The sequence below is a fragment of the Leuciscus leuciscus genome, assembly GCF_965113295.1.
Source record: "Leuciscus leuciscus genome assembly, chromosome: 24".
Lineage (NCBI taxonomy): Eukaryota > Metazoa > Chordata > Actinopteri > Cypriniformes > Leuciscidae > Leuciscus > Leuciscus leuciscus.
Genome location: NC_138723.1, coordinates 7,594,866 through 7,607,250, shown reverse-complemented (window position 1 = coordinate 7,607,250; position 12,385 = coordinate 7,594,866). Strand labels below are relative to the sequence as shown.

The 12,385-nt window shown below is 37.0% G+C and overlaps 1 protein-coding gene and 1 long non-coding RNA gene across 2 annotated transcripts; one reads left to right on the top strand and one right to left on the bottom strand.

Moving 5' to 3' along the window:
* Nucleotides 1–2,480: 2,480 nt before the first annotated feature.
* spp1 (secreted phosphoprotein 1) lies at nt 2,481–7,658 on the top strand. Its single transcript, XM_082157640.1, has 8 exons — nt 2,481–2,622; nt 3,727–3,796; nt 3,889–3,945; nt 4,046–4,102; nt 4,662–4,712; nt 4,868–4,909; nt 5,242–5,538; nt 7,033–7,658. Exons 2-8 carry the CDS (start codon nt 3,743–3,745, stop codon nt 7,384–7,386), a joined length of 912 nt encoding a protein of 303 aa, XP_082013766.1. The 5' UTR covers nt 2,481–2,622; nt 3,727–3,742; the 3' UTR covers nt 7,387–7,658.
* Nucleotides 7,659–10,209: 2,551 nt separating this feature from the next.
* On the bottom strand, nt 10,210–11,650 carry LOC309489095. The gene is made up of 3 exons (XR_014202345.1): nt 11,552–11,650; nt 11,300–11,360; nt 10,210–10,823 (listed from the first exon to the last, which is right to left on the bottom strand). It is a non-coding gene; the product is annotated as an uncharacterized lncRNA (long non-coding RNA).
* Between the last annotated feature and the right edge of the window lie 735 nt (nt 11,651–12,385).

Below are 12,385 nucleotides of genomic sequence, written 5' to 3'. Positions count from 1 at the left end.
GGAGAATATGGACGCGGTCATGGCTAGGTAAAGAGGCATGCCAATTTTGCAAATGGAGCTTGAGGTAAGCAGTTTTAAGTTTTAGCGCCATGTCGCGTTAATACGCCATTTCAGGTTGCATTTGTATTGACTAGTCAGTAGACGTAGGTCGTAGCAGCAAAAGGCTCTCTTGGCTATCTTTGGTCGCCGTCTTTGAACCTCTCTCATTGTACGACGTAGGACCATTGTTTTAGGAGCTACGACCACAGAAATCACCATGATTGGTCATCTTTCATCTGGGACAGCCTAAAATTGTACAATGTGTACCGGGCATAAGATGCTGACATTCAGAACAGTCACTGGATCTGCATCAAATCATATATGCTCTGATTGGCTTTGATTTTGTTGTGTCATGTAGTATTTTTCTTTTCAGTGAGGACTGACATTAACTTAATTAACCGAAGATATTTTGTTAGTTAATGACTCATTGATGAAAAAAAAAAAAAAAAAAAAAAAAAAAACCTTACATTTCCAGTCATTCATTTGACTGATACATTTGGAAATATGTAAGCTATATGGTGTGAAATCACACACCAGTCCGTGGGATTATTTTCTAACAGAATTGGGAAAGTTTCTGTAATTCTGTGGTGTTGTAGTGGTGTCTCTGAGTTTTTTTGTTAATCCATCCGTGAGCCACAGGTGGTTCTGCCGCCATGCATGACAGCAAGACACTTATTTTAACATAAAAAAAAAAATCCAGACACCAACTGTAGACTTCTTACAACATTTGCCTGAGTGAAGAAATGAAAAACATTTCACTTCTTATATGAATGGTGGTTCAATGCTGCATGTCTTAACACATGTGTTCTCAAGATGATGTTTCTAGATGACAACCTACGATTAGTATGTCTGATGTACTTTATTTCCCCATTTACTTGCACTTTAAAGTCCCTTTGACTTTTTTTGTCTTCACTTACATAAGTTGGTAGAATGATTCTTATATAGAGTGATGCATGATGTTTCAAGTCTATAAGCTGCCTGTCAATCATAAGCACTAATATTCAGTCTCTTTAATTGCTGCCCTGAGGTACACCTCACAATATCTTAGCAAATCATGAATCATGAACACTAACTATCACTTTCAGTAGCTTATTTATGTGCATGTGCTGCTCGTTAATGGTGAATAATTGTATAGAAGTAAGGGAATGCAAAATTGTCTTGTCTCCTTAACATACAATAGTCAAAGACTACATTTTCTGTAAGTGAACAGAATAACACAGAAGGATGCACAATACTGGTGATTGCAAATTTTGAGCATCTGACTTTACTGCTACTAACAGACTGTGAATCATAGGAATGATACAGACTGATGGGAAATTCATGTGATTTTGGTATGACACACCATCACCCTACTCAAAATAAACTGTAAAATATTTTTCTTCCTTTTTATGTGAAACACATGGGTGCAGTGTACATAAATCTCACCTAAATAATAATATGATGAACTATTATGTTAAACCGTGAACCTATTTTATCATATATTAGTTACTACTGAAATTTGTAACATAATAAGAAGAACATCTAAGTGATACTTGCACAGTGGTTTAGGTATTTGAACACGTGCACATCAACCACCATCCCCCAAAACACTCTCTCTCTCTCACACACACACACACACACACACACACACACACACACACACACACACACACACACACACACACACACACACACACACACACACACACACACACACACACACACACACACACACACACACACACACACACACACACACACACACACACACACACACAGGCTTATAACATGATATTAATATATACAGTGAATGGCTAGGTATTCATTCCAATTAATTTGCATGCTCTCATTCATTGCAGATGTATAAGTAATTCAGTTATTATTCATTTAATTTCTAATCTGTTTATTGATTTGAAAAATCCACACAAGGCTCAAAATTTGAGGTATCATTCATGTTCATAGCAAAAAGGTACTTGTGGGGAATTTGAATCCCAAAACAACAGTAATAGTGCCTAGCAAACACTACCAAATATAAACTTCTAATATATTACAATAAACTGCTCCTTTTGTGATTTTCTGTGACACACTGTTCCCTACCAAAGTTTGAACTGATTACACACTTAACACTTCATTCTGCTTTACAGCTAGAGGCATTAAACCCCCTTAATTGAAGCTATTAAATATTTATTTGCCCTGTTTTATTATACAATAACAATTATAGTGGACATTGAGTCTTTCCATGGTATATGCATAATATGTTAGTAATAATAATAAGCATGACAACATTATATCAAGGATCCTAAGAGCAATACAGGATATTGGTTTTATTTTTTGTGCTTGTCATGCCTGGCTGTGAATGTTTGCATTGCCTGGCCATATAAACCACAGGAAGAGTGGGAGCAAAAAGGTGGGACAGCAGCGGTAAACCTCATGACATCACAAGCTTCCCAGCCATTGGCTGTTTCCTGAGGGAACATGGTTTAAAAGCCAAACCAGCAGCCATCTCTCACTAGCATCAAAACATTGCAAGATCTCATCTGATAAACAGGACCTCAGTCTATCCTCTGACAGTCAAAGGACTTCAAATTTCTCTAAGAGAAAGAGGTAAGTCACAATTAAACAATTCATTTGTTTTTATTCTTTAGGATGTTGAGGTTAAAAACCAATTGTCGTCCAAAGATTCAGTATGCAGATGTTGGAAGAAGTATTATGTGGAATGTATTTACTTGCTTGTAGTCTGCAATTGATCAGGTTCGTCAGGCATTTATCTGTATTTATAGCACGTGAGGGACTTAGTTTGGGATCATGTATAGCTACAGCCTATTTTAACCGTGAATCATGAATAAATTCATTTTATGCATTGATGCTGCTCTAAGTTAAAAAATGCAGTTCTTTTTCAGCCTCAATGTAAGTACAAGACTGAAGTTATGAAGACTTTTAATGATTCCAACCACAGTTTATTATAGGCAGAGATGATTAACATGAACTTGTCAGACGAAAGAGGAAGTTGCGGCTATGGCACATAAAGGCCTTACTAATTTGTCAACTGAGTCATTTATTCCAGCGACACAACCACTAAATTAAAGTTCCATACAAAAGAATAATAATACTGGCTGACTGACAGTTGCCACCATTACTTCTGCCGGCAGCCTCAACAAAACGCTTCCACGCTTAGTGTTCGTGCTGCACTTCACATTTCCTTTGACGCCACAAATTTTAGTCCTTGGCTCACTGCTACAAAGATTCAAATGAGAAACTAAGTCTGGAGCCAGAGGCGTGCTATTTCTTGGGATTGCGGCTGCTACATAGTCTACATATAACTTCTGGAATTATACACCAGAGGGAGATCATTATAGGTATCGCCAAGCACACGCTGCCTCAACTTATACTTTATGCACTGCAGTTGTAGCTGAAAATAAATTAGATGTTTCATGGTGAGGAAGTTCTTTGGCATTTACCAACGTGATTCTGAGTGCCCTTAAAAGGCATGCTTCCTTCCGGGTCGGCTTGCCTTGCAGTAAATACCAAAAACACACATTCTTGAGGCAGTTTATAGTTAGAACATTAAAGTAAAACAGAACAGGCAATCCTCTATGTAATACATGTCTCACTACCGTGCATTAGTTGGCATAACTTTTTAATGGCCTAATGGTTCAAAATTGACGTTCATTGCAACTGTGCATCTCTTTGTTTTTCTCTCTTTTTTAGAGGATTTTGCACAAAAATGAAGACCGTTATCGTTTTAACCCTCCTCATCGCCACAGTCTTCTGCCTGCCTGTAAGTTCATTTTAATTGTGAAATCTGGGCTTTAAAATATTACACTATGATCTTTTTTCTTCAAATGTGTAAATGCACTCTTTTTCCCCCAGGTCAAGCGCTCAGCCAGCAGTTCAGAGAGCTCAGAAGAAATGATTGCTGTTCAAAGGGCAAGTATCTTATTTAATATGGGTAAAATTAACACTGTGTTGAAATTAATAATTTGTATATAAACTACTGCTATTTTAACAAAACATCTGTCCTATACAGCCACCTCCTATTCTACAAAAAGCTGCTGCTGATATGTTCCAGGCAGAATCTACACAGGTAAAACCCGTCCTCTATAGCCTCTACAATATCTATAAGAGAAAAGTTAACCCCTAAAATTCTGTTGGTTATTCACCCTTGTGCCATTTCTTTCTTTTGTGGAACACAAAATGTGAAATGGAGTAATATCTTGACCACGTCTTTTCAATAAAATGAGGACTGGGGTTGTCAAGCTGAGAAATTACAAAAAACCTACAAAAAAGAACCAATTTGTTCTTTGAGTCAGATCTTTTCAAAGAGTTGGTTGATTCAATTCATTATTAAAAAAATGGTCTGAATGACTCATTGACTCACTGATTCGGTTGCAGTGGTTAACAGCTCACTGTTCCTCACAAAATCGCATGGACTAATACATAAAAATGATCCACTGAAGAAAGAAAGGCACAGATGACAAATGATGGGTGAACTACAGGAAAATTTGTGAACTATTACTAAATGTCAAAGTGCTGATATAAACTAGCCCATTTGAGCTATTTAAATTCAAGGATATGGTAATTAGCACATACATGAGCAGTACAGTATTGTTTTATTAATGGCAAGGAGTTTGGTTGTGTTTCAGACCACACCAGCAGATTCCAATGAAAGCACAGACAGTGAAGATGACACTGAGGTAAATGAAGACTCATCCTCTGACCACATCACACGTCACTGCACTCCCACAATAGCCAATAAAAGACAACAGGCTCTAAAAATACCATTCTGATGGTCTAGACGCACTGTAAGTGACCCTGCTGCGAGTCTCAATATTGCTTTTTGCATTTGCAGGAGGCAGATGAGAAATCTGAAACTGATGAGGATGAGGAGAACGTGAGTCACTCTGATTATGCTAAAATACTTAAATTTTCTGTCATGTAGAACCATTGTGCCCAGTTGCTAAAAAGTGGACTAAATCAACTGGTTTTGGTTCAAAACCTAGAATTTAGGGTATCAAGTGGCGACCTTTCTGTAGCTCAAACAGCTACTAGCAACGCCAAGGTCATAGGTTAAATTCCCAGAAAAAGAAACAACCGATAAAATGTAAAGCAATGTAAGTTGCTTTGGATAAAAGTGTTTGTTGAATGCATAGTTGTCAAGGCAAACACAGTATCAAAATTGTTAATCATAGAAAAGTTGTGCATTAACATATATTGTCCATTTAGGAGACTGACTCCAGTGAGAGTAATTCTGGAGAAACTCAGAGCACCGTAGTCCCATCCACAGTCGAGCCCTCGCTGGACCCCATCATCAACACAGGCCGGGGAGACAGCATGGGCTACCCAAGCGACTACAAAAAAACCATAGTCTATGTGGACGCAAACAACATTGAAAAACTACCTTCACCATACAAGTCCTACAGCAGTGACAAGTTAGGCGGTTTGACATTTGTGAGCAAGAAGACGTCTGCTTATGATGATCAGAGCTTCAATGACGTGGAGAAAGAGATTCAACTGCACAAGGTAAATACAAGGGTTACTTTTTGTTTGGAAAATGTGCCCATATGCAGGGTGGACAGGTAATAGAAAAGGAAAACAAAGATGTATTTACAGCAGAACAAATGTTAGAAGAAAGTACTGTGGCAGAACCATGCTATCAGATGGTACCTACTTGGTAATTAGGGGCAGTGTTCCGGGTGACTGACTAAGTAGCTTTGCTGCTAACTTTACTACATGTTTCAGTACCGTGTCAGTAAATCAGATATTTTCATAATAGTGTTGCTTTTCCAGTAACAACCTTTATTTCGGCAGTTGCAGTATAGTGCTGCGCTGTTTTTTTTGTCCTTACTTCGCTGAGTGAATAGTCAAACGCACTCACCTCAACGGTCCTCTCGCTTCCCTTCTCTCGTAGGAAAGTGCGAATCATTTCAGTGAATTGAATCATCCTGAACGGGTCTCTCTTGTAGCATGTAGCGTTGGATAGTCAGATTTGTTCTAGAAAGTCGGTTCATCCTAAAATGATCTCTCTCAGTTTATAGTGTTGGCCCAATTCATTCAATTGAATCAGTTCATTAGGACGACGAAATGAACAAGCTAACAAAAATGATTCACCAGTTCGACTTTTATGTACTATTTTTTTTTTTTACTCAGCTATGTAAATTAGAGTTTTGTTGTTGTTGTATTTAGATAAAGTTTGATACTTCGTCACCCTAATTGAGATTGCTTATTCTTTTAAAACCTGTCACTGTTTTTGAATGAGCAACAATATGGCTCTAATAAAATGATAAATGATATCATTGGATAGTCAGTTATTTGTTTAACATACTGCCCTCCTAAATACATTTAATGTAGTTAGCTATGCTAAAAGTTAAAACAACAAAAAGCTACTTTTTCAAAGCTTTAGCTTGAATGTAGTTTATCTTCTTTAAATTTTGACTAGCTTGTTACACTTTTAAAGTAGCCTATAGCTTCCCCGACGCTAATTAAAGTCGGCATGAAACTGTGAAAGTTGTGATAGTCTTTTCTTCCCTCTGGTGACGTATATCCGAGTGAAACGGCTTCTCGAACAAGACAAAATGTAAGGCGGGACTTGATGTTGTCCCTGGGGAACTGATTGGATGGTTGTGGTTTGCTATTGGTGGATCTCATGTGAGTGACAGGTTGCTCCGCCCTCTAGACAGTAAACACATCATCAGAGAAGAGAAAATGTTGCTGCAAGAGGGAGAGGAAGTTATTTTGATTAAATATTATGAGGGCATATACATTTAAAATTATGTTGTGCATGGATAAATCATTTATAATAAATAGCCTACTGTAATATTCCATAAAAACAAGAATTGTCCATTTTAAACCATTTTCATATTGACTTGCTTTAACAAGTAATGTTACTTTTACTCATACTTAGAGTTAAAAACAGTATTAGTCTTTGTGTAACTCTCCTGTACCATTTATGCAACATGATTCCTCAAATTAACAACTGAATGATATATCAAAACGAGAATGACTTTTGTTTCTCAGGCTCTACAGGTGCATGATCTTCTGGAGGAGGAGGACACCAGCACCCCCGAGATGGAGAACATGGAGCCAGGAGACCGCCAGGCGGCTCTGGGAGGCCAAGAGATCGTTCCCGCCGGGAACCAAGAGTCAGACGGCGAGGGGGCAAGTGCTGGAGACACTGCCACCGACAGCGCCAGCGCCAGCGCCAGCCAGGAGGAGAATGAAGAGCAGTCAGATAGCAGCGAGGAGACCACAGCCACCCCTGGAGCTGCAGACAGCGAGAGCGACTCCTCACAGAGCACAGAAAGCCAGGAGAGCGATTCGGCTGAGGAGAACACACAGACCACCGAGGCTTCCATCATAAACGCAAAGTAATCACAATCAAGCACAGTCGACACAAACGAATGCAAATGTATTAATTGTATGGTGCTTGGTGACTCACGCCACGTGGTGTTAGTGTGAGTTCGACGACAAACGCAGGGCACAAAGACACGGTTCATACGAGTTCTTGAGCTGCTGCTATGCGGTTTCATCTCAACAATGTCTTCCTGTTCATTGCACAATTATTTACAAACCTAATGTAAATGTAATTTTATACTGCTCAATGTAATGAATGATCATTTATGAATAAATTTTGTCCTATATCAGTTATGCAGTGTTTCTTAGTGCACCAAAAATACACAAGATAAAGCAGTGTCTACCAAAGCTACCGTAAAAAATAATTACAGATACAAATCTAGTAAACCATTTAACATGGACAGAGTTTGGCTTTGGAAGAGTACAACACAATTTTTGGTGGTGTAGATTTAACACACACAAAAAATAAAAATCTAAACCAGCCTAAACTGGTTTGCTGCTTAGTCTCTCTGGTCTGTTCATTGGTTTTGGGTACATTTTAGGCTGGTTTAAGCAGTTTTTTCAGCAGCCCAGCCATATGATATAGAACAGTGTTTTTTAAGTCGGCATGAAACGGAAGTTTTGATGGTCTTTTCTTCCCTGTTGTGACACATATCAGTGTGAAACAGCTTCTCAAACAAGAGGGCGGGGCCTGATTTTGTACATGTGGAATTGATTGGATGGTTGTGGTTTGCTATTGGTGGATCTCATGTGAGTGACAGGTTGCTCCGCCCTCACGCCAGTAAACAAATCATCAGAGAAGAGAAGAGATGCTGCAAGAGGGAGGGGAAGTTATTTTAATCAAAGATTACGAGGCACATGAATTAAAAAAAAAAATACTGATGTGTAATTTATAATAAATGCTGCATTATTCCATAAAAAAAAAAAAAGAATTGTCCATTTAGATTTTTGGTGACTTTAAGCTTTTTGACTTGAAGGCCCCTTATATTGGCTCAGATATACTGGCTGAGATATTTCCTCTGCCATTTCTGCAGTAATTATGACAGTTTACATTATTTTGTTTATTAACAGAAACTTATGACTTGGTCCAGTAACACCCAGGCAATAACCAAGCATCTTGGCCTGACTTTCCAGCAACCACCCTGAACACTTTATAAACCACATATAAACTGTATCCACTTTTGAAACATTTCCTTTGATAAATAACAGAAGGGGGAAAAAAAAGGAAATACCTCTCTACTACAGTCACATCAATGCAATGCCTGTTTTGAACGCTATGATGTACGGTCTAAATTACAAGACTTGCCTGGAGAGATGTCAAACCCTCTCTTGATTTCTAAAAACGTATCACACAGCTCTGTCTTTCTTGTGCCAATGTCTTGATGTGTAGGCTTCAGACAAATATTTGTCAAACTTTGAAGTTTGAGTGAGTCTCTAGTGCTCTGTAATTATCCCGCTCTGAGATCGCAGATAGTCTGGGCCATTTCAAAAACTATACCAAATAAAATAATTTAGTTTAATTCTTTACACTTGACATTGGTGTTGACAAAGTAACAGCATGGTGCACATAACTTCTACTCCACTAATGTGACGTTCTTCTCAACGTACAGTAAGTTTAATTACATCTCTAATCACAGAGCTATCAAATCAAATACCTCAACGTCTGGTAATGTTTGCAGACGCTTTATATATAATTAACCTAACAACAAAAACACACATTTTGATTTAGGTATGAGGCTCCGATATAAAATAAAGCACTGTATAAACTGTTTAATGCTGGCAAATCTGTTTAAACCTTTATAAATAGTTAATTATTATATACATTTATTATTTATTATTATTTATACAATCACTGGCTGACCTTACGCAATTTGAGATGTGCGAATAAATGCTGTGTCCAAAAATGCAATGCGCTAAACTTGACTTTCAATTTCCATGTGCAACAATGATAAATGGATATCACTATGATTACTGGTCATGTCATAGACCATTAAGTTACGTTGTAACAAGCAATGTGCTTCCAATCCCAAATTGCCTTTTCATTATCACACATCAGATGCACCTTTTGACTTTCAGTATAATCTGTAACCATGCTAAACGAATGCAATGTGGCATGATGTAAATTGTTTAGATCAATTGAAGTACTTTAATACCATAGGAGGCAGTGTTGGGGTAATGCATTACAAGTAACGTGAGTTATGTAATCAGATTACTTTTTTTCATGTAACTAGTAAAGTAACACATAACTTTTAAATTTACAATAAAATATCTGAGTTACTTTATCAAATAAGTTACTCAAGTTACATTGTTTCTCAGCTCTCCTGTCCCCATGTTGAGAGACATCTTGAGTAAGTGCAGAGGCGTTGTGTGTGAACATGACGGTTATTGTAGTTCTAGACTAATTGTGAGCATTTACTCATCTCACTTGCACAAATAAACGCAATATTGTAACCCATTACTTTTAAAAGCAACTTTCCCCAACCATGCTAGGATGATGCTGTCAATCTTACTTATTTTGACCTCATTGTGCATTATTGAATAACAAAATCATATATTACAGGGTACATGTCATTTATTCAAATGCTATGGTTATACTACTACAACTACTGATAATAATAATTTTATACTATTTTTATTATTATTTCATTCGGTTACTGAAAAAGGACTCGATGCTGACGAGTGACTGATGTGATTTTTTTTTTTTTTTTTTTTTTTTTACTTCAGACAAAGTACTACTAATAATAAACCCCATTTAAAATTGTTTTTTCTTACATCATAAAATTGTTTTCTGTTTTTTTTTTTATAATAAAAAAAAAAATCTAAATGAACATGACACCTCAATGTGGACATGCGATTTTTATCTTAATTAGTTATATTATTCATTAGTATCAAGTCCTTCATTATCAACGCATAAGCATTATATTACACTGTAGACTATAATCAGTTTTACACTGTTATTTGTACATTAGTTTTGCTTGAAAATACAGCAATATTGTAAGTTATTAGCAGCTATCATCAAGCCTTGCAGGTGTACATGTCGTGTTAGTAGTACTGGTCACATTCTGCGTAACCCAGGTTGTGGTGTCTTCTGTCGTGGGGATTGTGGGTTGTGTTGTCTGGTCAGCGGTTGACAGATTTGTTGTTCTTCTAGTTGTAGTGGCTGTCATGGGGATTGTGGGTTTTGATGTCCTGACAGTAGTCGGAGGATTTGTTGTTCTTCTAGTTGGAGTGACTGTCGTGGGGATTGTGGGTTTTGTTGTCCTGACAGTAGTCAGAGGATTTGTTGTTCTTCTATTTGGAGGGAATGTGCGTGGCACAATAACTTCCTCAGAAGATTCAGATTCACTTGATATAGAGTCACTTGATTTAGACTCATTTGATTCAGATTTGGAGTTTGAATCCTCTCTGGAACTGGATCTTGAGTCTGATGAATCAAATCTTCTGCGGAAAGGAAACTGGGGATTCAAACAGTTGAAAAAAAGTATTATTATTAATAGTACTGTATGCTTTTGAAAGAAATTGAAGTAGCTATTAAGTAACTTTCATATATATAAAAACAAACGGTAACACTTTATTTTGATGGTCCCTTTTGAACATTCTGTTGACTATAAGTAACTTTGCAACTACATGTCAACTAACTCTCATTAGAATATAAGTAGACTGTCTGCTTAATATCTGCTAACTCTTTATTGTGATGCTCCTCAACAGACATTATACTGACTAAAAGTAACTTTTCAACTACATGTCAACTTATTCTAACCCTAACCCTACTAGTCTACTAATACTCTACTAATACTCTACTAAATTTTTAATGAGAGTTAGTAGACGTGTAGGTGCAATCAATGTTACTTATAGACAACTGAATGTGTTAAAGGGACCATCAAAATAAAGGTATGAACATATAAAGGAAAACATATAACCTGATACTTACTCGTTTTGAAAAGACAGATGCAATAAAAAGCATCAGTAACATTGCCTGTATTGACTTCATCCTACAAAACAAAAGCGCTTAAAGAGATTAATGTGAAACATTTATTCTCTAAATATTGTTTGCCACAGAATATTTTTTTTTTCATTTATAGTACATTTTGCTTGCTCGTATTCAGTGATAATTCAGTTACCAGTAATACAGATAGATTCAAAAGCCATAAATGTAGCATAACTCAAGAGATGAGTGAGTTACCTTGCGCTGATGCTCTCGTCCAGTTACTGTAATGTCACAGTCTGTATTACTCTGGCATCTGTGATAATGTGGCTTAAATACTGGATGGATGTGAAAAAAACAGGGCTTGGTCAAGTAAATTCCCATGAAGATGACGTGACAATAAGTCAACATTTGTGCAACTTCCGGGTCTATATCAAAACTTTCAAAATGCCTTGCAAAATCCCTTCACAACTCAGTGTGTAGTAATCCAAACAAGACGGTAAATCATGCAACGCCGCTGTCCCAATGCATTGTTCAGACAAATTGTCTGCTACGTGTTTAGCTTGTAAAAGGCTCAGAACTTAAGCGTACTCTATTTAACTTATGTACAGGATTTACTGTACTTTACATCTCAAATCCACGTGTGTGAAATGATGGCCTTTAACTTTACATTTAATACACAGTCCAGTGCTCGAAACACAACTTGAGGGAACTTGATGGATATTTTTTTTTAATACTGTACACATACTGCAAATTGTCAAATTACTTAATAAATAGCAATTTGAATACATTTTTAATGCCTGACATTTAAATGAACTAATGTTGTATAACATAAATACAGCATACATCTGAGATACATCTGAGATGTAAATAAGCCTATAGATGGTTAAAGTGTTGATCTATGACACATAAGTGTGTCCCTGGGGAGAGTCTCTTGGAAATCTACAGTAGTTCAAAACATATGTGGCAAGTTCTTAGAAATTAGGGCTGCACAATATATCGAAAAATTATCGTTATTGCGATAATAGTATATGCGATATCCGTATCACAGAGAGGTGTGATAAATTGCATTTATTTTATGTGCCAAGCATT